This window comes from Apium graveolens, chromosome 3 (genome assembly GCF_009905375.1).
Source record: "Apium graveolens cultivar Ventura chromosome 3, ASM990537v1, whole genome shotgun sequence".
Taxonomy (NCBI): Eukaryota; Viridiplantae; Streptophyta; class Magnoliopsida; order Apiales; family Apiaceae; genus Apium; species Apium graveolens.
The window spans coordinates 74289484-74315321 of record NC_133649.1 but is presented as its reverse complement, the minus strand read 5'-3'; the positions used below and the strand labels follow the sequence as shown (position 1 = coordinate 74315321).

Genomic DNA, 25838 nt, shown 5'->3' with positions numbered 1-25838 from the left:
AATATTTCTGTCCTATTAGCGACCACCGGCCGTCGCTAAAGTCCGGTTAGCGACGACTTTGGCCGCGGTCGCTGAAACCCGTCGTTGATCCAAAAAAATAGCTACTGATTTTGCGGTCACTGATAAACTTGGTCGCAGATAGACATTTTTATAATATTAATTATAATATACTCCTCCTTACTGTTCTTTATTACTTGACATCCCATGTCATGCTGTGTATCTATTCTCCTTTTCATTGACAAAAGAAATATAAACAAACTATAAAAAAATTATAAAAAAGCGAAAATATAGCAAAAAATATTATACTTATAATCGCGTACCTGCAAATAAAATAAGATTCCCCTTTGTAAATCAAATAATTGAAGGAAAAAGAAATGAAAAATAAGTGAGGCTTCTAATATTATTTTTTATTTTTATAATTAAGCATGCAGGTATTACCCATTTCTACTGTATAATAAAAAAATAAAGAGATAGTGAATTTAAGCATAAAGTTATTATATGGTAATGAGCTAATTACCCAAGTCTTACAATAATATTAAATTATAGTATAAGTTTAGTTACCCAAAATAAAGAAACAAGTATATATGTAGCTCAGTGTTGATGTTATCAAAATATAATGAAATGGGCATTTAACTCAATTGTTTGGGGTCATATGTTTGCACACATGTCACTACAAGAAAAACGGCTAAATACTACCGGCTCAAAATCGGTCGTATTTAACTAAATACGACCGCCAGCAGTAGTATTTAGCTAAATACGACCAATTTTAGTCCCGGTTGTACATATGGGAGTGATATTTAGTAGTCGGTTGTATTTAGTATGAATACGACCGTCTAAATATGATCGGTTAAATTCGACCGCTAAATTCAACCGTCCAAATTCAACCGACACCTGTCAAAATTGATTTTACACTTAAAATTTGAAAATCCCGCCCAAATAATTAAAATTTCTGAAATATTTTAAAAAGCCCGCCCAAATATTAAACTCGACCGTATCTTGTCAAATATAAGATATTAAATTCGACCCCATCCAGACGAATTAACAAACTCCATAATGTTACTTATTACATAAACCAGCAAAGCCATGAATTTCAAAAGGGAAAGATAGCGACCGAAAGCTTGACCGATTCCGCGGAGGAGCCTCTGCCATCTCCGTCGTCCCACGACGGCTAAAAGACCAAGTCTGGCCAGCTGACTTAAATAGTTATCGGAGAGAGGGGAGAGAGGGGGGGCAAAATACATGAAAACAGAGGTGGAGAAGCTTCTTAAAATCTAAGGAAAACAGAGTTTGTAAAGGAGCTTCCACCATTCCCACCTCCCCCGACTTTAGTTGCACATCATCTTTCAAGGACACACATCAAAACTACAAATTGGAGAGAGAGATACTAAATTACAAAATAGAAGAGAAGCGGCTGAACTCTAAATCAGGGTTTTATTAAGACAGAGAAAGATGTGCTTTTATTGATGTTAAACATCATATTCAATCCAACAGTATAGTATATAGCCTTTTGAATGGGCTTTGCAAATTTCCCAGACCAATTAAATATATTACTATTAAAATAAATTACTATATAATATAATATATATATTAACTTATAAATTAATATTAAAATTAGGATATTAAAAATAAATATTATTTAAAATAAAAAATGCATCTGATTTTTCCTCTCTACCATTGCCCAACTATTATTTAGATAAAATACATATTCATGGAATATATTTATATTTTATATTTGAATTTAAAATATGTAAAAAGTTTTAAGTTTCTTCCACTAATATATAACGACCAGTCTTAGTAATAAATTTGAATCTCGATTACATTTTCCAATAATATGTAGCAATTTGCTTGTGATCAACAACTACCACCATTGTCCATTTATTTATCAATCTATTATATTTGTCAATTTTTCAATTTTTTAGCTAAATAATAATTATTTGGGCCAGCACAACTCAATGAGTCCAACTCGGATAGTAAAGCCTATAGATAAATTAGGCGTACTACCTCTCTCACGCAAGAAAGGTAGGTGCAAAACAAAACTAAAAATCAAAAATTAACCAATTTATAAGTCCCAATTTATAAGTCCTTACAATGCCGACTTTTTAACAGTCAAATTTCAGTTTGACTAGTAGAGCTAATTAGTATTTATTCCTCAATTGATGTTTCAATTTTTTTAAAAATATTTTTAAAAAATTGGTATCTTCACCGTTCTCTTCCTCTTCCTTTTTTAACATTGCCATTACCCAACTATTATTAATATAAAATACATATTTATTGAATATGTTTATATTTTATATTTGAATTTAAAATATGGATGTCAATAGATATATATTAGTGATATAACTAAAGTTTCATATCCAAATAATTTTATTTGATTTGCCATTTTAATAGTCAAGCTTCACTGTAACTAGTACAACAAACTAGCGTTTATTCATGAAATGATGTTTGGATTTTTTAAACAATATTTTTCGACGATCCAACCGTATGGATGTCAATATATATATATATATATATATATATATATATATATATATATATATATATATATATATATATATATATATATATATATTAGTGATATAAGCAAAATTTCAGATCAAAATAATTTTATTTGGTTTGCCATCTTACCGGTCAAACTTTAGTTTGACTAGTCTAGCTAACTAGTGTTTAGTCCTGAATTTGTGTTTCGATTATTTTAAAAATATTTTTAATCGATCTAACCGTATGGATGTCAATAAATATATATATTAGAGATATAACCAAAGTTTCATATCAAAATAATTTTATTTGGTTTGTCATCTTAACAGTCAAACTTCAGTTTGACTAGTCCAGCTAACTAGCGTTTAGTCCTGAATTTGTATTTTGATTATTTTAAAAATATTTTTCATCGATATATCCATATGGATGTCAACTAATATATATATTAGTGATATAACCAAAGTTTCATATAAAAATAATTTTATTCGGTTTTCCATTTAAACAGTCAAACTTCAGTTTGACTAGTTTAGCTAACTAGTGTTCAATCCTGAATTTGTATTTTGATTATTTTAAAAATATTCTTTATTGATCTATCCATATGAATGTTAATAGATATATATATATTAGTGATATAACCAAAGTTTCATATCCAAATAATTTTATTTGGTTTGCCAATTTAACAGTCAAGCCGCAATGTAACTAGTACAACTAAATAGAGTTTATTCATGAAATGATGTTTCAATTTTTTAAACAATATTTTTCAACGATCCAACCGTATGGATGTCAATAGATATATATATATATTAGTGATATAAGCAAAGTTTCATATAAAAATAATTTTATTTGGTTTGGCATCTTAACAGTAGTTTGACTAGTCCAGCTAACTAGCGTTTAATCCTGAATTAGTATTTTAATTATTTTAAAAATATTTTTCCTCGATCTATCCGTATGGATGTCAATTAACATATATATTAGTTATATAACCAAAGTTTCATATCAAAATAATTTTATTTGGTTTGTCATTTTAACAGTCAAACTTTAGTTTGACTAGTCCAGCTAACTAGTGTTTAGTCCTGAATTTGTGTTTCGATTAATTTAAAATATTTTTCATCAATCTAACCATATGGATGTCAATAAATATATATAGTAATGATATAACCAAAGTTTCATATCAAAAAAATTTTATTTGGTTTGTCATTTTAACAGTCATATTTCAGTTTGACTAGTATAGCTAACTAACGTTTAGTCCTGAATTTGTGTTTCAATTATTTTAAAAATATTTTTCGTCGATCTAACCGTATGGATGTCAATAAATATATATATTAGTGATATAACCAAAGTTTCATATCAAAATAATTTTATTTTATTTGCCATTTTAAGAGTCAAACTTCAGTTTGACTAGTAGTTAATTAGTGTTTAGTCCTGAATTTGTGTTTCGATTAATTTAAAAATATTGTTTATCGATCCAACCATATCGATGCCAATATATATATATATATTAGTGATATAACCAAAGTTTCATATCAAAATAATGTTATTTGGTTTTCCATTTTAACAATCAAACTTCAGTTTAACTGGCGTTTAGTTCTGAATTTGTGTTTCGATTATTTTAAAAATATTTTTCACCATAAATATTTTTACATGTGATGAATGTTATCCTTATATATAAATATATAATCTACATTATACTAAAATAAAGTATAGATGACATCATCATATCTAATGTGTTAAGTTCTCATTTAAGAGTTTTAATCATATGTGTCAAACTCTCGTTAATTTTGTTGATATCATCTTCCACTAACAATCATCTCCTCATTTAATTTATTTTCAATCTTTCTCTTTTTTATTACCTCCACTAATTATATCTGTTACCCATTTCTCATTCTCTTTCTTCCTTTCTTATTAAAAATTTTCAATAGTTCCATATTATTCACTAATTTTTTCTTATTCAAAATTAATTTTATTTATACAAATATTCATCATTATAATTTTTATATTTAATAAAAAGTTGATAGTCAATATTTGTAGTTTGAAAAATATTATTTTTAAAATTTTGTATTTATAATTTTTATTCTTCTCTCATTTAATGCAAGTGTTATTACTACAATAACTAGCACTATAAATAATTTCTTTTACACGCACATTTTCTATTTCACAAGAACCTATAACATTAATTTGTTAAAGTCATTATACTTTCCGGCCAAAGTGCAAAGAGTTTTATAAGTAAGAAGCACAAACCTCAAATTGGCGTCTTTCCTGCCTCAACATCTCCACAATATCCGAGAATTCTCTCAGTGATCCTTGAATTTTGAGTTTTGATCCTTCAAAATGCAAACTGATGTCCTTCAAAAGTGTCTCGGCTTCAAGGAATACTTCAATTACTTCCTCATTCAAGTTTGATATCTATATAGGAAGAAAGATCAACATCAATTTAAGCAGGATAAGAGTAAATATTTCTTAAATCATTGCCTCATTGCTCACAGAAACATTACAGAGCCACTAGAAATATTTCATAACCCGTGAATATCTGAGCATTGCAACCATTGTCCCCAATCTGCAATGTGAACAACATCAATGAAATATGGATTAGTAACAAGGTGGTATTTGAAAAAACCTAAGAAAGGCAAGCATGACCCAGCATTGAGCATTCTAATAACAGATAAGTGAATGAGTACACCATATTTACAGACACGATGGGAAAAGCATAAAAGTTTATATGAATTTTGATGTTTTGGACCCATGCATCGTATAGTTCATTCTGAAAAACAAAAATAATGATGCCCGCTAATAGTTTAGAGGATACCACTCTCCTCTCGATAATAAGAGGTTGAGGATTCAAGTCTCTTTGAGGCATAGTTGTTTGTATATTTATTTCTGCAATTTACAATATAGACATTCATACAAGTTCACATACCCAAAGAAGTAGAGGAAGTCAGTATGCAATTGATGCCCGCAGATGGGAATTTTACTAGATGACAAGTGGTTCGCTAAGCTAAGTTCCAAAAACTTTCCAAAGGACAAACCACGGGCAGTAGCTGACATTAAGACTCTTTTTGTAGATAGTGTCTTTCCATTTTGAAGTTTACAATCACCACAGCGACTCCACATCCAAATTTTTCCATCGGTTTCACCAGGAAGATGCTTTTGTGTAATATGATGTCTAACATGTATTGTGAGCTGCTTACTGTGATGTGCATAATAATATATATGAGCTTCTGGTGATCCACCGCACAAGCTACATAAAAGCCTCTGAAAATAGAAGCGGCTATATGGTCATAGAAGCAATACGTATTTTAATATAAATATGTATATGAAGAAAGCACAAAAATAATTTTAAATCACATAAATAGTTTGTACTAACCTGATTGAGTAAGTTATCCTTTAAAAATATTCCAAGTGGAATATCAAAATTCCGGTAGAACTTAATATGAGAAAAATGACTCTGCTCACATATACTTCCGGTGGAGGAATTCCTGCGAGACATCAGTACTAAGATACTATCGGCATTAAACATTCTGTTAATATCATCCATAAACTGTGTTTGATCTTTATAGTCACCCCCAGAATTTTGTGTATACAATTGGGCTTTTCTCTGAACTGAGGTTCTATCACTATCAAGAGCCTTCTCTTCACCATTAATATTCTGTATTAGACTATAAGATTTAACATTTGCCACTAAATTGGTTGAAAGCATATTAGCTGATTGAACTTGACTGTAAGGAACCTCTTCAGTGATGCCTAAATATGTAGAGATAGGTTGCTGAGAAGAAGATAAAAGAGGAAAACTGTCACCAAAGCCTCTGTTTATGGAAGCTGAGATTGATAAAAAAGGGGTAAAAACTAGAGGTTTATATGGCTCATAAGGCAACAAGGAATCACTCTTTAACCCTACATCTCGTGTCCCTTCTTTATAAAATCCATCAGCGATGTGGATGTTAATTGCACCTGATGAATCACTTTTAACAATAGAATCCACGGGCCAAGGAACATATGCCTCACCGGAGAAAAAATATGGTCGTTGATCAGGTGATGACATATTTACCAGTCTATCAAGAGGGAGGGTAGAGAACATGGCCTTTTGATCTAGAAGGAAAGCCGTTTCAAGAATCAAATGATAAGCCACAAGGACTGCGTACTGGACCACAAGTTTAATCTTCTTCAGTTCTTCCCTGTTTGTTCCTTTCAGTAAAATCTGAAATTTTCCAAAATTCTGTAAATTCAGTGACATATTAAATTAACAGCTATTCTACACGAGGATCTACCATGTTTACATGACAATGAAAAAATTGAACGCAACAGCTACAACTGGCCAGTATCATGCCAAGACAACACAGAGTATTTGCTTTACCTGAGGATATGAGCCCGAGCTCTCATGCAAATATTTCTATAACAAGTAAAAACCTCTAATAAATAGGAAACAACTTTCTGCTTAATTGTTACTAATTTTAAATTCCTAATTGACCATAGTTGCAAGCCTTTATCATACTACACCAATATTCACTAAAAAAATCACAAACAATTTTGAGAAACAAAAAATAATGTGATATTAATAATCTTCACGAGTTACATCTACAAAGAGTGTAGAATAGAAGCTTATTTAAACGACAAATGAATTTTGGATTTCCAATTTCTTTTTTATTTTTAAGCATTAGAATGAAAGTCAAACAACAAGAAATACAAGGGCACCCTTTGCAAACTCAAAAAAGGTATGGTTAAGACTAGATGTAAACTTCATAAGCAAAGAGGAACTTACTGTACAACCCTGACGTGTAGGACAACCACTAAGGAACATCAAAGTCTTGCTGGGTTTTTTTCCACACTCTCCACTAGCAATATGTTCCTCTACTAACTTCTCGAAATGAAAGGAATCACATTGTCTGAGCTTTTTCCCAGTCAGTGTATCTAATGATAAGATTACTGAACCAGTACAGCGAGAAACTCTCTGCAGGCGGTGGAGTTTCATATCAATAACTAGTGTCATTCCTTTTGCAAGGATGGATTCTTGTATATCACGAGAAACAGTTTTTTCAACTAAAATTATGCTCGGGTTGCACTTCGCTATTCTTTCAATAATGGATTTATGGGTATCCTTCTCCTGCCCACGTCACTCATAATTAACAGATGTTGAATAGAGAGTAGTAAGATTCAAACGCTAATAATTCTTTATTTATGTCTTGAAACCTGTTTTATTGATTCAAATGATGACAATCCCCTCAATGAAAGATCAAGAGCACCCTGGATCAGCAACAGCCTAGGTTTATTGTAATTAGTTGGCATGTGCTTGTGTGCAGCGTGCTTTTTGAATACCATGCTAACTAACTGACTGCACATCAAAACGAATATAAGTTTCCAGAAATGGTGCCGTCCAACATCAGTGACTGGCTGTAATGACAATAACTATGCTGCATCAATGTGATCATTATAAATTCCACTATTAAGAAGCAAAAAGATATCTGTATACTTTGTACAGTTTTCTCATCATATAGAAAGGATGCATTTAAAGAGCTATGGTCTTCACTTCATAGCTAACAAACAAGTGAAACAAGATAGTTGGTCGGAACCACAACTGGTCATCAAGAAATATTTACTAGAATGGAACAGAGAGCTTTGAGGCAATTGACAATAGCATTAGGGCATTAGCAGCAACAAATACAGGTTTAAGCTATCACCTATTGCTTCGAGAACCACTTGCAACACATTTAACCTTAACATATCCATCAGGATCCATTGCCTTTCCCGCACCGATATCAGGCTTCACAAAGGAAGCAGCTTCCCAAGATAAGGAAGTCACAATATCCACCCAATTGTCTCCGTCGTTACCCAAAGGAGCAACCCCGGCTGATGTAAGAAGATGAGACACAAGAGCTTTAAACTTGCAATTTATTACGTAGTCCATAGCCTTTTGCTTCTCCTCTTTATATATGTAGCTCCGGAAACTTTTCTCTCCAAAGCTACCTAAAGAACTAGGTCTTCTCCATTTTGTACCATCATCACCTTCGTCCTCGTCATCATCATCATAATTTGCAACACTGCACTCCATGTCATTTTCGTGGTCATCTGTTTCTGGGGGTAACCAAATTTGAAGATCCATTTCAACTTTATTGGCCAAGTGTTTTCTCTCTCCTTGTATCTTTGTGATTTACTACCCTTTTGTATGCACTCAGCGTCTTTACCAGTGTGCCCAGCAGTAGTACTAGTGCTTCTGTCAAGGCTGTTCTGCTCAACCATATTCGATGGGAGGTGTCTATTTCCATGATATGGTAAGCTCATGTCACGAGGACTGCGCACTGAGCAATGATTGTACTCATCTTGAACACTGCCTGACCTCCCTTCTTGAGAGGCCCTTCAAATTTCAAACACACAAATGTTAAGGTTGCTTTATTTTTCATTTAAATTAAATATGTTTATCTTCCCTAAGGAATATGGGAAAGACAGGTAGGTACCTGCAACTTGAGTATCCATCAACAGAACAGTCACCTGAAATAAAAGAGATCAGTTATTATCAAAATCACTATTTTCAAATTGTTCAAGTTGTCAACCACAGGAAGAGCAAAAAACTTCACTGGATGCCGAGACACTGCTAGTCCTGCTTCTGAGTGAAGCAACTGAAGTCATTTAGGACCTGTACCCAACTTTTTCAACCTGCTTCTGGAAGCCAAACTTAATCAGTTACCTGTATAAGAAGAAAATAAGAGTAATTTGATTTATCAAAGAACTGCAAAAAGTAGCAGAATGCATTCCGAACTATAAGAGATCAAAACAGATTATTTCCACATGCCATAAGAAGATGAGCATTTACTATGTACATATCCTTACGGGAAGAGATAGCACTAATTACATAAAGATATAAATCAAAACGATACGTTCAAGTTCCTTACAAATGTAATATAGTATTATAATAATTTAGGGGAAGAATCTAAAATGCAACATCCACAATGTTTAAAGTTCAATCTAAGGATATAAGTTTAGACAATTACAGGGATCAAAAAAATACAAAGCACTAATTGGTAAGTTTTTACCAATTGAATTTTAACAACGATGAAAGGCAAGAAAATAACACTGATTTAGATAAGCCTCCCCAAAAACCATTAACACTAGATGATTAAAAAAAGAAACAAGATAAAAAATTAGTATATATATATGAGCAGGTTCTATGTCGGCAAGATTTTAAAAGCAGGTAGAATGTCTGGACACGTTGCACATATCACATTTTAAAAGCAGGTAGAATGCTGGCACACGTTTCACATATGAACACATAAGGATGCGAAAAAGCAGAAGCCACCAGGTTATGACGATAAGCCATTTCCCGAGTCACGAGAATTAACCATTTCTTGAGTCACAATAATCAACCATTTCTTAAAGCCAAATTGACAGATTATTTACCTATTCATAGATGCAATTGTCACAACGATAAGCCCAAAGAAAGTAGCAATATATGTTTACATCTAATTATGGAATCTTGTTAGGCTACTGATATTCTCTTTTACATTGTTTAATTTTATTAAATCAATCATTAAGAACTAATAAAATGTTCTATGTCAGCAAATTTATAAAGTAAGGTCCTACGCCAACACACTTTTCTCTTCCGAACAGAAAACTATGCCAATTTACGGCTAAAACTCTGGCCATTTCAGGCAAGCTTACAGGGTCATAAAGTCGTTCTATCACAAGAAGCTTGAACCTATAACTCATATCAAACTATACACTTAAAATTAACAATCTACAAAAAAACCGGACAAAACAATCACAAGCATTTGCCAATCCATAGAAAATCTAAAACAAGAACATGACAGTTGATTCCAGTCCTATAGTTAAAGTTCACCACAAATAAAACCCCATTAACAAAAAATCTCAATAAGTTGAAACAATTTCATACACAATTAAACTAGTACATTTGGTAGTTTCTTGCAGTAATTCAATCATTAAATAAAAAAAAAACTCCACAAACTAAACTCTCTTTATAAAGAGAAAAACAAATGAACTAATCAGCTTACTAAAATCCCCATATGGGGTTTAACAAGAAATGAAACAAACAAATACCATATTAATAAAAAAAGGGGGGGGGGGATTTTGAACAAACTTACAGTTACAGCAAGGCTATCTTCAAGAACCAAATTGCATGTATGTGCTGTTTAGAATATTATTCTTGTTATATATAAAAATAAGCAAAGCAAAGAACGTGTTTTGGAAACTTGGCACTTCAGAAAACTTAAGAAAGAAAAGATGATGGAGATAGAAAGTAATCAAATATATATAGGAAAGCAAAGAATGAAACGAAAATGAAGAGGGAAGAAAGTAATTTCTTGAAAGTGGGTCCCCACTGTATATATGTTTGTATGTTACTACTGAAGTGCTGATACACTGTCAACAGAAGTCCACTGTCCACATACGTGGGTGTTTTATGTATTTTCAGGGGAAAGTCGAGAGGTTTTTTATGAATACAGATACAAAGGTTGTACATACTTGATCTACTACTTTTATGTACATTTATTATTATTATTCGGATACGCACACAATAAAATGTCTCAAATTTTAATTAGCTCTCCTTTATTAAACCAATTTTTATTAGCTCTTGTCTATTGAAAATATTAGCATAAACCGTGGATTATTTATAATAATATATAATTTTTGAATTTAATTTAAAGTGAAAATTTTAAACTCTAAAAATTATTTATAAGAATTTTTAATAATATAAATTGACAATAATTTTAAATATACACGTGTATAAATTTGTAATATTTTAGTTTTAAAAAATATCACTAATTGAAATATATAATTTTATTGATATTTATAGGTGTGTTGATGAAAGATAATAATCTTTTAACTAAAAGGTAAGTTTTATACCAATTATTTTTAGTTTGGTATACCGATCAAATCCAACTAATTATATTCAGATTTATATTTGGTTTAATTTGTACACACAGCCAAACTTTTAATATTTCAGCTATTAGGGTTGGATCCAGTTATCACTCTTCTAAAACTACATTATACCTACCAACCAATTAGGTACACTTTAGTTTTACTTAAACACATTATTAATATAAAAATTAACTTAATTTGAATTTAATTTTAATTTTATCGTAGATCAATAATAAATATTATTTTATTTTAGTCTCAGACCCGTTATATTAATCAGCTAATTACATTTAGTTTGTTTTCAATTTTTTTTTTTTTTGCTAAATTTTTGTTTTCAATTTTACTTTAACTCTCGGTAAATATTATTTTATTTTAAGTCGAATAGATAATGTATTTTATTTTAGCGTGATAATATTATATAGACAAACGTTTAACATTTCAAATTTTATTTTTCTTTTAGCACGGTTAATAAAAAAAAATTTAGACGGATTGATAGTATTTATTTTTTGATTTTAGCATGAGATAGCAAATTTTATTTTGTCCTCACACCCGTTATATCAACCCAAATCTAGCTAATTATATTTAGTTTTTTGTTTAATTTTATTTTAGCACAGCCCGAATGAATGGTATAATTTTTTTTGTTTAAATCAAGACCATTAGACATATTATAATTCTATTTTTATTTGAATAATTCTATTGTGAATATTAATGAGTGTGCTTTATTTTAAGTATTACTATAATTACGATGATCAGACCGACTACCACCAAACTTTCATTGTTTCATTTTTAATATAATAGTATAGATAGATTTAGTTTGCTGAAATTTATTTTAGTCTGAAATAACAATTACAATATTATAGAACTCAATATAAATTAAAATTTAAATTGGTAGAAGAAGTTGACTTTAATATTAATTATAATGATATAGAGTTCGATATAAAATAGAATTTAAATTTGTAAAGCCGCAGAATTAGTTGACTTCAATAATAATTATAATTATAATTGACCAACCAACCAATCAACCGATAAAGTAGAATTAGAATAATTGAGTAAGGGTGATTAATTAATTTAAGCAAATTACCAAACGATCGACTACCAAACTTTTAATATTTCGTCTATTGTAATAGAGCAAATTTCTAGTTTAGAATCCGTTTAATGTACGAATTTTTTAATATTACCTCCTCCGTCCCAAATTATTTTTTCATTTTGATTTTTACGTGTATTTGAAGGTGTATTGACCCATAATTTTATTAATTATTTTTTATGTTTTTTTAAATAAAAGTTTAAATTAATTAAAGGAGCGTAATTGTGTAAAAACAATAACATAATGCGTGCATAAAAATATCGGTCCACGATGACAGACAGGATTGAGATGCCGAAAATATCAGGGCAAGCATATGTTTTATAGTAACTGAAAGAAAAGGAGACGATTTATCTTGTATGGACCTTGACTCCTTGAGTAATGAGTATCTTAGAGAGAGGCTTTTAGAGACAGTTTTCTATTCAAAAGCCGGATGAATTCTACTACGGTAGGGGGATATGTGATAGTTTGATCTAAATTGAAAAAAAGAAAAATTAATTTTATAAAATTTAATGGTAAGGGTAATTCGGTAATTTCAGCAAGTACCAACCGACCAATTACCAAAATTTTAATGTTTCGCTTATCATAATATAGTATAGATTCCCTCCATCTTCCTTTTAATTTGTTAACATTTGAAATTACTATGTTACATAAGTTATTTTTAAAAAAAAAACTTTTGAATAAATATTAAATGTTTAAAATTTTTATTCAAAAGAAAAAAAAATCAAAATAAGTTATACAACTATATACTAGATAAGAGCCTTAAAATGTGTGTCGAACACTTCATTTCAAATGTTAATAACTCAAAGGAACAGAGGGAATAACTAGTATGAAAACCCGTGGGAGACACGGGTAATGTTCTAGTATAATTTCTAAAGTTTTGAGATGTTGTGTTAGGAATATGTGTATTAGTTTGATGATAAGTTATACAAAACACTTAAGTAGAAATCTAGTATTTGTAGCCTCAACGGATAAGACCATCTTGGCTATCCGTTGAAGGAGTAGCTTTACTTAGCAATAAGTTTAGTATTGTAGCACATTTCATTCTCTGGATTCAAGTTGTAATTCTTAGATGTTTTAGGAAATTATCAGTCATGTTGACTACTAGTGGATATGCAAATAGGAGGGCTAATTTTTTTCGGACCGGATTTTATTTTTAATGATCCATATCCACTCTTTAATAAAATTTCAAATATTATTCTAATAGTCAAATGAATAACCTTTAATTGTTCTTTTAACAGTAGGTTAATAAATATTGATGATAACGAATTTAAAATGAGATAACTTACTATATAAACATGAGATACAACTAAACACTAGGATTTCATAAGTATATACATATCTACCTGGATTATTGGAAAGTATACAAATGTCATTCTTGCATTTCCTTTCCTAGATGTGCATGATGGTGATCCTGAACAACCAACATTCTTAATTACTAAATGTCATATTTGCACTTGCTAGCAATTACAATATTTTAATTTCTAAGAAACCTAGTAAGACTGTAGGCTACACTTGAACACAAGAAATAGTTACCAGCAACTTCTGGAATGGATGATAAGCAAAGCTGCAATTTGAATTCTGGGCCACTGCAGGCGTGCAAGTTAGTGATGGAAACCTTTCCACCATCTATATAAGCTAAATTTTGGCCATTCACCTGGAGAACAATAAGGAATTATAATCCAATAAATGCTAAATGGTTTCAAAAGATTTAAATTATAGATCTCCAACAAATATAATGTTAAAATGTTGCAATAAGATTAATAGGTTTGTACCTGAAACTCAACTGGCTTGACCCTAAGAGCACATGTTTTATCAATCTGTCCAGTGGTAACTCAACATATGTAAGCATAAAAAGCTAGGTAGATCTACTAGCTCTTTATTATTTTTTCTGAATAAATATGTATAGTAGCAAGAAAGTAACCTGGATGTAAGGGAAATAGATATCCTTAAGTCTGCACAGGAGTTTATGTAACCCTACACCTCCCATATGAAGATCAAAAATTTGCACCTGTCAGTTTAGTGTTAGTATGGAGGAGATATTTGGAGGTGCTTATTTACATATATACGCAAACTGCAGCAGTTACCTTTGTAAATCTTCCCCTGAATGATTCTATCAGATCCTCTTCTGAGGTGCTTGGCATTCCACCCTCAGTCTAAATTTTTTATGGCAAGTCAATTGAAGTTGAGAGTGTGTAACTAGCTAGAAAAAACATAAAATTAAACATCATAAAGATTAAATTCATAAATCGGGTGATATTACCATCTTTATCAGAGCTCCACTTGAATCTTGTAGGGAGCCATCACTTTCGATATCAATGATACATATTTCCCCAGAGGCCTTTGTGTTTGAGCATATTCTGGCACGCCTAATTAGAAGCAGATAGGTAACAGACAAATTTTAAAACCTAATCAAGATTTTCCTGTCGAATTTAGTCTTTTTTTCTTGCAGTGTCAATATATAGAATTTTGTTGCCGAAATATACAGATATGACAATAGGCACAAAGAGCAATAAACTGAATTTCCAGTTGCTTACCTCCCTAAATGCATAGAGGAAACAGCTACTCCATATCCAAACTTGCCAAATAAAGGCTGCACTTATCAAAGAAATTGTCAATACACCCGAAATGTTATTAAAATGAAAATATAAAAAATGAATAGCTGACCGTCAAGTACAGATCACTGTCCCCTACTGATTGTTGGTTAAGTTCCTGCTCTCGAGAGGCACTTAGGCCCCTGAAATTAGTAGAAGATAAAAAATTAGGTATCAAAAGAGTACGACATATAGAACATTCTGCAGTCAATGTTAACCAGAAATCCCTTGAAAGGTACATGTGCAACTGCTATACTATAAATAAAATTATAGACCAAACCTTTTGCATGTGTCCACTCAGATATTATACCAAATAGAAACATTTGCATATATATATATATATATACATATCAACATCTTACCACTGCACAATAGAGGTCTCCTGGCTAGAATCTATGCTGGTTCCATTGTGAAAAATAGAGATAATATCTTTGTTGATGTCAATACTGCAAATAAAATTTAGGTCACCATGGAGTATAATATATGTTTAGGTGATATTTAAACCACTTAAACCTATCAAATCTGGGTTCACTTAAACCACCATTGAAATGCAAACTATATATAATAGATCTTCAAAAAATTTGAATAAGCAAGTTAAAAATTGATGAAAACAAACAATTAGGTGTTTAATTAGTACTCCTTCGTCACCTCAATTATGTCCAACACATGTTTTAAGGTGCATATAACATATAGTTCTATAACTTAAAAAATATATATATAAAACTATTTAAAGAAATGAGGGGTGCAGAGGGATTTAAAAGATACACATATGCTACTTTTTTTTAACAATGATACGACCTAATCACCTCTTTAGATTGATTGAGTCTTATGTAGCTAATCATTGAGATACAGTAGAGGCACAAGATCAAAATATATAAACAATCACATCAAAGGGTTTTCCATACCTAATTTGTCTGAAGTTATTGTGATCTGACCATGAAGCTTGCAATGAATTATCCTGACATGTTAAAAGTTTACAAATGATTAATTATAGATTAGATTATTATAAAAAAAAGTTTATAAATGATTAATCATAAATTAGATTGTAATAACAAAATATCACCACAAGTATTTAGATCTAGAGATTCATACTTACAATCAAATCGGCTAGAGCGGCTTCAAAATTGTATTTTTGCTTTATTTGCTCAAATTTTGATAATTGTTTTGTCCTTTTAGGACATTTGGCCTCCCTACCCTCCTCCCTATGCATCCTTTTCAAGTTAGATGAGGTGGACTCCATTTCGATCCTGAGAATTATTGGGAATTAGTGCATACATATTAATTAGCATATAAACACACACATATATATACACACACACAAATTATAACAAAAATCAAACTTAACCATTACTGATTATAATTACACAAATTACCAATCTATATAGCACAAAATATAACCAATTAATTATGAACATTTTTCGCAATATATTGGATCTATATGTTTCCCAGATCTACTTGAAAAGGGATCAGATAGAAGGATTAAGTGGGGTCTTTGCTTACAATAAGGATGTTTTCCTTAACAATGGTGGTGGTTGCTATTAAAATTGTTGATATAGGGAAAAAAATCAAACTAAACTATCACGATCTTTATATTTACACAAATTACTAATCCATGTAATGCAAAATTAAAAAAATAGTAATTACCAATTATTATTGAAATTAATAAATCTACTTGTTTTTAGGGAATTTACTTGTGATAGAGTTTCTGGATACTTGTGAAAGAACTATAAAGAAAGGGGGTTTCTTAAATTGAAGTCACCTTGTTATTAGAAGTTTGATTGAAGGTGCTATATAATCAAAGATAAAAACATACTCTCATGTATATATCTAAGGACTTGTTTGTTTACCAAATCTACCTATTTTTTATCACATGTATTTGTTAGAGCAGATCTACATGTGATAGAGTAAATTTACCTGAAAATATACAATTTATGACTGTATGTTTGTGCCAAGAGAGATGAAATTGATTAGATTGCTTCACAATGTAAATAAGGAGGTGGTTGTGATGAAAAAGGCCTATGTGCCAAGAGAGATGAAATTGATTAGATTGCTTCACAATGTAAATAAGGAGGTGGTTGTGATGAAAAAGGCTATAGAGATAAGAGAGGTAGGTGGTAGAGATTTTTGTTTGAAACTAAGATTGATGATACAGATAAAGATATAAATATGGATATTAATGTAAATTGTGAGTGTGTGGATATGAACATGAATGTGCTTAATGTGTGTCTGTCTCAATATGTGTGTGTGAGTGTGTGTTGATATTAAGTTACTTTTTGGACATGAATTGGTACTTTTAAGATTCTCTTCATATTATTAATAAATATTCTCCTTTTTTCTTCTATTATTTATTAATTATAATAGAATGATACACCTTATTTTATGAATATGTATACATTTGGCTAGTTGTTTATATGTAGTTGATTAACAAAAACCATGATTCCTATAAACATTTGAAAAATATTACTTTTATTTTGAAATCATAGTTTGAATATTGCCTACAACATAAAATAATTTAATTTTAATATTAATAACTTTAAAGATACAAATAAAAATATATGGTTCAAATCTTATCAAACCAATAACATATTCTATTTTATTATCTTCCACAATTTATTTCTTTCTAGTAGAAACTCTGTATTAAAAAATAAGTTAAAACTTGATAAATATTAAAGTAATCTATGAGATACTAGCTAGTAATAATAGAAAATAAAAGGTTAATTGGGTAAAGAAAATTTAAAGTTAAATTTATAAAAGATTTATTTAGATTTTAAATCAAGCCTATATTAATTTTGAGGTGTGCAGACTTAACTTTCACATGAGACCTTGAATCCTTACCAGCTACCAGTGCTACATCTTCAATGACAACATTTCCAGAAATTAATTTGCCATATCCCATTGTGAAACCTTTTCTATTGTCTCCAAAAGTCACTAATGGGCAAAGTATGATAGGAGGGCCATATCACGTGTCATATGTCTTGAGAATCCACTGTCTATGATCCATATGACTTTCTTTCCTTTGCCCTGTCATATGTTTGATTGCATTTATTAACGTGACTTTCTTTCGATGTTCGATTTTTTCGTGACAAGGGAAGAATAGATAAAATAGGACTCATGTACTGTACCAATAGACATCGAACATTCAACATTCATATAATGTTCTCAGGACACCCTTATCTTCTAATAGATACAAAATATACTTTTCATCATTATTTAATAAGTCAAATATTTTCATCGTATTTTCCTGACTTATATTCAAATCAAATTGATATGGCTTATACAATACTAATTAAAATTACATTCACGTCAAACTCATCAAAAATTAAAGCATTAGTTTTGAAAATTGGAGAACTCAACTTATATATTCTCTGAGTTAAGTTTTGATGTTGCAAAACATCTACTAATTAATAATCATCGAAATACGATTTTGATGCACCTTTAACATGATGTTTTTCATCGTTCCTATCTTTATAAACATCATCAAGACTCTTCTTGGGTGATCTTTGCCATCCTCGTTCTTGTCTGTTTGTTTAAGTACATCAAATTCGTCACACTATGTAGTGCAATATTTAGAACCTACTATATCACACCTTTCTCCAACTATCTCTACACTTTTTTTCTTTCAAAGAAATTTCCGCATTTACATAATCGAGCACTTCCTTGTCACCCACTTTCAATAAATTATCCAATTTTGCTTAAGGACATTCACGAACATATTATTCACATGATCAAGTGTTAGGTAATAAATACAACACGGGGGGGTGAATGTGTTTTGGATTATTTTTATGCTTTTTGAGCTGTTATGGATGTGGTGAACAAAGTAATCTACCTTGTAGAGATAAAGTATTTTAACAGAAATAATGAAACATGCACATGAACACACTATCTTCAAAACTCACTTAATTTTATATTAAAATCAAGTATGTATTGCTACAAATTTCTGGGTTCTTTATTGATAAAGAACTCAGCTTCTTTCTCGAGAGAGTTACAAGATTTTCTAGATCTATTTGTTACAATTAAAACAAAGCATCCAGTATTCACTTTATAGAACGGTAAACACAAGTTTTACACAGCATGTAATAGCATGTACTAAACCCTACTTTAAGTTAACTAAAACTTTCTATTTCTGGCTTAGTGTATCTTTGCAAATTGTGCATGTCTGTGACTTTACTTTGTCAGTTAATCTTGGCCTTTGATCTTGTACTCTTCAAGCTGCTTTTTGTAGACTTTTCAAATCAGTGATTGATTTGTTTGTTGATTAATAATCTTGGATCTTTAACTGGTTTGCATTTTTTACTTGAGTTTTATATCGAGATCTCCAGTTTGTTATATAGAGAACTCGACATCTCGATGAGTATAATGGCTTATCGAGATCTCTTTTTATTTTATAGTTATTTTGACTTATCGAAGTCTGAGTTTTCTATAAGATAATTTAGCTTATCGAGATCTCTAAATTTCTGCATGTAGAAAAGACTTGTCGATATCTCTGAATTTTCTATAGGCATATTGACTTATCAATATCTCTGAGATCTCTAATGAGAGTTTGCCTTGTCGATATCTCCAATCTTCACATCTAAAATTTGACTTTGAGATCTCTGAGACTTCTCTATAAGCTATTTTGGACTTGTCGATAAGTCATTCTAGAGTTCTCGAATGACTTCTCTATATGACTTGATCCATGACTTGTAGATTTCTTGACTTAGAATATTTTTCTTAACACAGATTTATTCAACTCCAAGTTTCTTCACACTTTCTCTGAGGCATGATCTTCATGATTTTCTTCCAGAGTTTATTCTTAGGCTTAATACTAATTACAGAAAATTACTCCAGTCTAATATATTGACATTTTTACAGACTCAAGTAATATAATACAAAATGCAAACTTAGATTATCATACAACTTACTTAGGGTTATCAATTTGACTTAGTCATGTTATAGTACAGGCATTTCTTGCACAACAAACTCCCCCAATTTGTGAGAAGATTGCTTATTACAAATCCATGTCTGGTAACAAGACTAACCCCAAGCTATAATGAATAATAAAACTTTACATAAAAATTGACAGAAGTATAACTTTTATACATTGAATGATTTCTTGAGTTTGATAGATATATTCATTAGTCAAATTTCTCATCTCTTGTTTCTTCTCTAATGAGGTTCTTTAACTTTACAAGTACTTCCAGTTCCTTTATGATTGTTGTCCCTCTTAGAGCTTCTACAAGTTTCAGTTTATCAGCTAATGGATAACTGTCCAAGTAACCAATCCTAATTCTTGAGAATCTGCCAATCTTGATGTTTAGAAATTATCCATCCTTGGTTATTCTGCTCATCCCCTTTGCCTTGAGATATTCAGATCTTTGTATATACATTTCTATCTCCTCAATATACTTTCTTTTCCACTCCTCACTTTCAGCCTTATATCTTGCTCTTCTTTCCTCCCTTTCTACCAACCATTAAGCTAAAATAGATCTCCATGTCTTTATTGCAGTATCTTTGTCCTTCAGTAAGCTTATCACCCTTTTGATCTCTGTGGGTGAAAATATGTCCATTAATTTTTTGCCAAGAAATGTGAAGGTTCCATCCTGATAGTAGATTATTTCTTCCCTTAGTGTTACAACCCAAACTCTGACCATTTCTTCAGCTAATTCTTGAAAGTAGTCTTCATTTGAGATGCACTAGTTCAGAGATAGGAAATTATTTTGATTGAAACAGTTCCAGATGGCCCCCTCAGTTACTTGCAGTCTTTGATTTTCTCTCAACAGATTTGTAATGAATTTTGGTTGGTGGCTTAACAGAAGGTAGGTTTGAAGATTTTCTTTAGAGATGTTTGGCATGAGGTGATTAGTATTTTCAGTAAGGTGTTAGCGGTTTGTTTGTACAAGAATTCAGGCTTTGTAGTTTGAGGTGGTTTAATATTTGAGTTTGTTGGCTTAGAGGGTTGAGCTCGGTTGATTTGGATTGGTAGGGATTGCTTTTGTGGTTCTGAGGTGTCTTCCTTCTTCTTCCTTCTTCTCTCCTCCCCTCTCTTCTTTTTTTCTCCCTTTTTCTCATCTTTCTTCTTTTCTTTGCAACCAGTTGCTCTAGAAGTTTGACTTGAATTTGAGCCAGAAGGTGGTTGATCATCTTGCTTCTGCTCATCATTATCCTTGTCATCCTTTAAGTTGTATTGTAGGTTTGGCAACATGGTATCAGCATTCCAAGGTATCTCTCAAGAATTCTGATCATCTCTTCATCTTCATTTTTCTTGTACTTTTTGCATTTTAGATGAGATTGAAAAGTCATTATCAGCCTCATGTTTTCTCTAACATAATTCTTAAGAACAGTGAAGAGTTTACATTTCTTAGACTAAGGACAGAGATAGGCTTCAGGAAAAGTATCTATCTGAGCCTTCTTGAGTTCATGAAGCAATTGGGTGTCCTCTGGAATAACTATATGTACCTTGTCAATCACTACAACCAACTCAGATTCTCTCAATTTTTGAATATTGGAGAGAGACACCTATAGACATCTATCTAGTCCATACACTACTAGAAAAATGCCCTTAGACATCGGTTATAAACCGATGTCTTTTTTCTTTTAAAACCGATGTCTTTTTTCTTTTAAAACCGATGTCTTCGCATGTGTAGAGAAAGGGGGGGTCTTTAACATCGGTTTTAGCCGATGTTAAAGATGTACACAGACATCGATTTTTTTGAGCAAACTGATGTATAATTAGCCCTTTTTTGAATAAAATATTTAAACTAGATTGTCAAAAATGGTATTTAGGAGGTTAAATACCATTTTAAACATATAACAGGGAAGCACTTTTAACTAATAGACATCAGATTCCTAAATAAATCGATGTTTTAGTCCTTATTTTACATCGGTTTATTTCCTAAACTGATGTTAGACATGTATTATAACATCAGTTTTAGTTTAAGAAGCGATGTGAAACTTCTACTTTAACATCGGTCTTATTTTGTTTTACTTTTATGTACTTGCACAAACCGATGTGTTTTAACATTGTAGACATCGTTTTCTTTCTAATAATTTGATTTCATTTGTTGGTTTAGATATCATTTTTAGTTTGAGTAGGTCATGTGTTTTTAGTTGATTCACATCAGTTTTATAACAAGGACCGATGTTTGAGTTTTAATTTTTAAAAAATAATCATGTGCATTTGTGCATTTTTAGTTTGAGTAGGTAATTTAGACGGTTCTGTGTAGTAAGAATGTAAGTGTATGAATGCTGGGATTGGTGTATAGGTTTATAAATGCTGGGGGTTGTACATTTGGTAATGTAGATTCTATAGTTTTGAATGATTGATGCAGATGATGGGGTTGGTGTTGGCGATTTTTGGATGATTGATGCAGATGATGGGGTTGGTGTTGGTGGTTTTCGGATGATTGAATGGTTAAATGTATGAATGATTGACTGGTTGGATTTGTATGGATGCTTGTTATTCCAATGTTTTAGTTCTGGTTATGTAGTAAAGGACATCGGTTTTATTTATAACAAATGTCTATTAGTAACGAGTACATCGCTTTATTAAAAAATTAGTGATGTAAAATTTACACAATTTGGTCTATAAATTTCTTACACATCACTTTCAATTAAGAAAAGCTAATGTCAAAAAAGATAATGTATACTGATGCTCCAGTATCTTTATCTAACTTGGTGGTAGTGGTCATGGGAGTTGATGCAGTAGAACTGTCTTGCATTCCAAATTTCTTGAGTAGATTTCTGGTGTACTTGGATTGACTGATGAAAGTACCTTCTTCAGTTTGTTTGACTTGAAGTCCCATAAAATAACTCAACTCTCCCATCATACTCATTTGATATTTTGACTGCATTAACTTGGAAAATCTTTCAAAAAGTTTTGTATTTGTAGAGTCAAAGATGATATCATCAACATATATCTGTACCAAAAGCAAGTCCTTTCCATAGTTGAGGTAGAATAAAGTTTTGTCAATTGTACCTCTGTGAAATCCACTTTCCAGAAGGAATTGAGCCAGAGTCTCATACCATGCTCTAGGAGCTTGCTTAAGGCCATAAAGTGCTTTGTCAAGCCTGTAGACATGATTTAGAAATTTTGGATCTACAAAGCCTGGAGGTTGTTCAACATATACCTCTTCTTTCAATTTTCCATTGAAAAAAGCACTTTTCACATCCATTTGAAAGACTTTAAACTTCTTGTGAGCAGCATAAGCCAAAAAGATTCTTATGGCTTCCAATCTAGCAACTGGAGCAAATATTTCATCATAGTCAATACCCTCCTGTTGAGAGTAACCTTTAACAACCATCCTTGCTTTGTTTCTTATAATTATGCCATCACTGTCAGTTTTATTTCTGAACACCCATTTTGTACCAACAATTGATCTGTCCTTTGGTCTTGGTACTAGGGTCCAGACTTTATTTCTTTCAAATTCATTTAACTCTTCATACATTGCTTGCACCCAATCAGCATCTTGAAGAGCTTCTTCCACTTTCTTTGGTTCAGTCTGAGATAGAAAAGAATGATAGAGACATTCATTTTTTGTTATTGTTCTAGTTCTGACACCTGCCTCAGGATCTCCAATTATTAAGTCAGGTTTATGTGATTTAGTCAACTTCCTTGCAGATGGAAGTTGATCTCTAGAACTGAATCCTCCCCCATGATCCATGCTATCTCCATTAGAATTTTCCGATGCTACCCCTGAAGTTATGCTCTCTGAGATTCCAAAATTTGAGTTGGATCCTTCAGGTTTTGAAGAATTAGAGTTTCCAGAATTATCAGAAATTGGCTCATCAGAACTTGATGAATTAGAACTTGAAGAGCCAGTGACTGGTTCTGATGCTTCTTGAGAGTCTTGAGATGTGGTATGATCATCAGCTTGCTCCCCCTGAACAGGTGCATTTTCCTTTGGAGCAGTTACCACAGTTTCAATGACATCAGAATTTAACCCGTCAGAACTTACAGGATCAGGATTTAGGTCATCAGAATTTACAGAATCAGAATTTACATCTTCATTTTCAAATCTCAGCTGATCATGATCATTGAAATCTTCAAGTCCAGTAATCATTTTATCATCAAAAGATATATTGATAGATTCCATGACAACCCTTGTTCTTAAATTGTAGACTCTGAAGGCTTTTGTGGAAAGTGGATATCCAACAAAAATTCCTTCATCAGCTTTTAGATCAAATTTTGACAGCTGTTCAGGATGAGTCTTAAGAACAAAACACTTGCATCCAAATACATGAAAGTATTTCAGATTTGGATTCTTTTTCTTCACCATCTCATATGGTGTTTTTCCATGCTTGTTTATGAGTGTAGCACTTTATGTAAAACAAGCAGTCTACACAGCTTCAGCCCAAAAATAGGTTGGTAGCTTTGCTTCATCAAGCATAGTTCGTGCAGCTTCAATAAGAGTCATGTTCTTTCTTTCTACAACTCCATTCTGCTGTGGAGTTCTAGGTGCAGAAAATTCTTGCTTTATTCCTTGCTCTTTGCAGAACTCTTCCATGATTGAATTCTTGAACTCAGTGCCATTATCACTTCTTATTATTTTAACAGAATCTTTGACTAACTTATCCAGCTGTCTGACATGATCAGTTAGAGTAGATGCAGTTTCATTCTTCTTGTGCAAGAAATACACCCAAGTGTATCTTGTGAACTCATCCACTATAATCATAGCATATTTCTTCTTTACAATAGACATGACATTGACTGGACCAAATAGATCAAAATGCAGTAAATGATAAGGCTCAAGTTTTGAGGATTCAGTTTTTCTCTTGAATGAAGATTTTCTTTGTTTTGCCTTTTAACATGAGGCACAAAGACCATCAGGAGTAAATATTGATTTTGGCAGTCCTCTCACAAGATCTTTCTTTACTAGCTCATTTATGTTGTTGAAATTTAAATGAGAGAGTCTCTTGTGCCAATTCCAGCTTTCTTTAATTGATGCTCTGCTTAACACACAGATTGCAGAACCATCAAAATTTGTTAAAAGTCTGGCTTCATATATGTTACCATGTCTGTAACCTTTCAGAACCACTTTTCCTGTAGAATTACTTACAACTACACAGTGTTCCTCAAAGAAATCCACATGATAACCTCTGTCACAGATTTGACTCACACTTAGCAGATTGTGTTTAAGTCCTGAGACAAGAGCTACTGTTTCAATTATGACATTCCCAAGATTGATATTTCCATATCCTAGAGTCTTTCCCATGTTGCCATCTCAATAAGAAACTCCTGGGTCATCTTTCTCCACAAAGTCTGATAGCAGGGCTTTATTTCCCGTCATATATCCTGAACATCCACTGTCCAGAACCAGGATGTTTTTCCTGTTGCCCTGCAATCACAAAGACCGCTATTGATTAGTTTCAAGGACCCAGACTTTCTTGGATCCTTTGGCCTTGTTAAGTTTGTTAGCATTTGCAGCGGATTTAGTTTCAGAGTTTATGCTAACATGCTTTTTATCAGACTTTATATCAGACTTTGGATCAGAATTTACACTAGAAGGAATTACACTAACTTTCTTTAAAGAAGGTTTTATTTCATAATAATCATAGTACAAACTATGATATTCCTTACAAGTATAAATAGAATGCCATAAACTACCACAATAAAAATAAGGATTTTGTGGTTTAAACCTAACAGACTGACTCTTAACTCCTGATCTAGGAGGTAAATAGTTTATATCTTTATTTTTCCTGCAAAAAGAAGCAAGATGGTTAGAGTTTCCACAATTATAGCATTTCTTTCTAGGAGCATTAGGAACATGCATATAATTATTACTTTTATTCACACCTTCCTTTCCATTCCTATTTTTCCTAGCTTCCTTTACCTTGTTCACATTTTTAATCTCTTT

The 25838-nt window shown here is 31.6% G+C and overlaps 2 protein-coding genes across 12 annotated transcripts; both read right to left on the bottom strand.

Moving 5' to 3' along the window:
• Positions 1–996: 996 nt before the first annotated feature.
• Positions 997–10726, bottom strand: LOC141712442 (putative 1-phosphatidylinositol-3-phosphate 5-kinase FAB1D). 11 transcript variants are annotated; one of them, XM_074515382.1, is made up of 12 exons: positions 9684–10487; positions 9453–9569; positions 9039–9148; positions 8919–8952; positions 8145–8818; positions 7657–7798; positions 7229–7570; positions 5837–6667; positions 5390–5724; positions 4968–5029; positions 4714–4878; positions 997–1362 (listed from the first exon to the last, which is right to left on the bottom strand). In XM_074515382.1, exons 5-10 carry the CDS (start codon positions 8564–8566, stop codon positions 4975–4977), a joined length of 2127 nt encoding a protein of 708 aa, XP_074371483.1. In that variant the 5' UTR covers positions 8567–8818; positions 8919–8952; positions 9039–9148; positions 9453–9569; positions 9684–10487; the 3' UTR covers positions 997–1362; positions 4714–4878; positions 4968–4974. The 11 variants fall into 11 exon arrangements, with proteins under 11 accessions (XP_074371483.1, XP_074371484.1, XP_074371482.1 ...); XM_074515383.1 differs by having other exon boundaries at positions 9495–9569; XM_074515381.1 differs by having other exon boundaries at positions 9453–9858; positions 10120–10487.
• LOC141714338 (structural maintenance of chromosomes flexible hinge domain-containing protein GMI1-like) lies at positions 8742–17127 on the bottom strand. The gene is made up of 14 exons (XM_074517862.1): positions 16921–17127; positions 16103–16253; positions 15912–15964; positions 15369–15452; positions 15080–15149; positions 14950–15005; positions 14676–14781; positions 14500–14568; positions 14337–14423; positions 14188–14232; positions 13949–14069; positions 13759–13826; positions 8919–8952; positions 8742–8818 (listed from the first exon to the last, which is right to left on the bottom strand). The coding sequence occupies exons 2-14, from the start codon at positions 16244–16246 to the stop codon at positions 8742–8744; spliced, it is 1014 nt and encodes a 337-aa protein (XP_074373963.1). The 5' UTR covers positions 16247–16253; positions 16921–17127.
• Positions 17128–25838: the final 8711 nt, after the last annotated feature.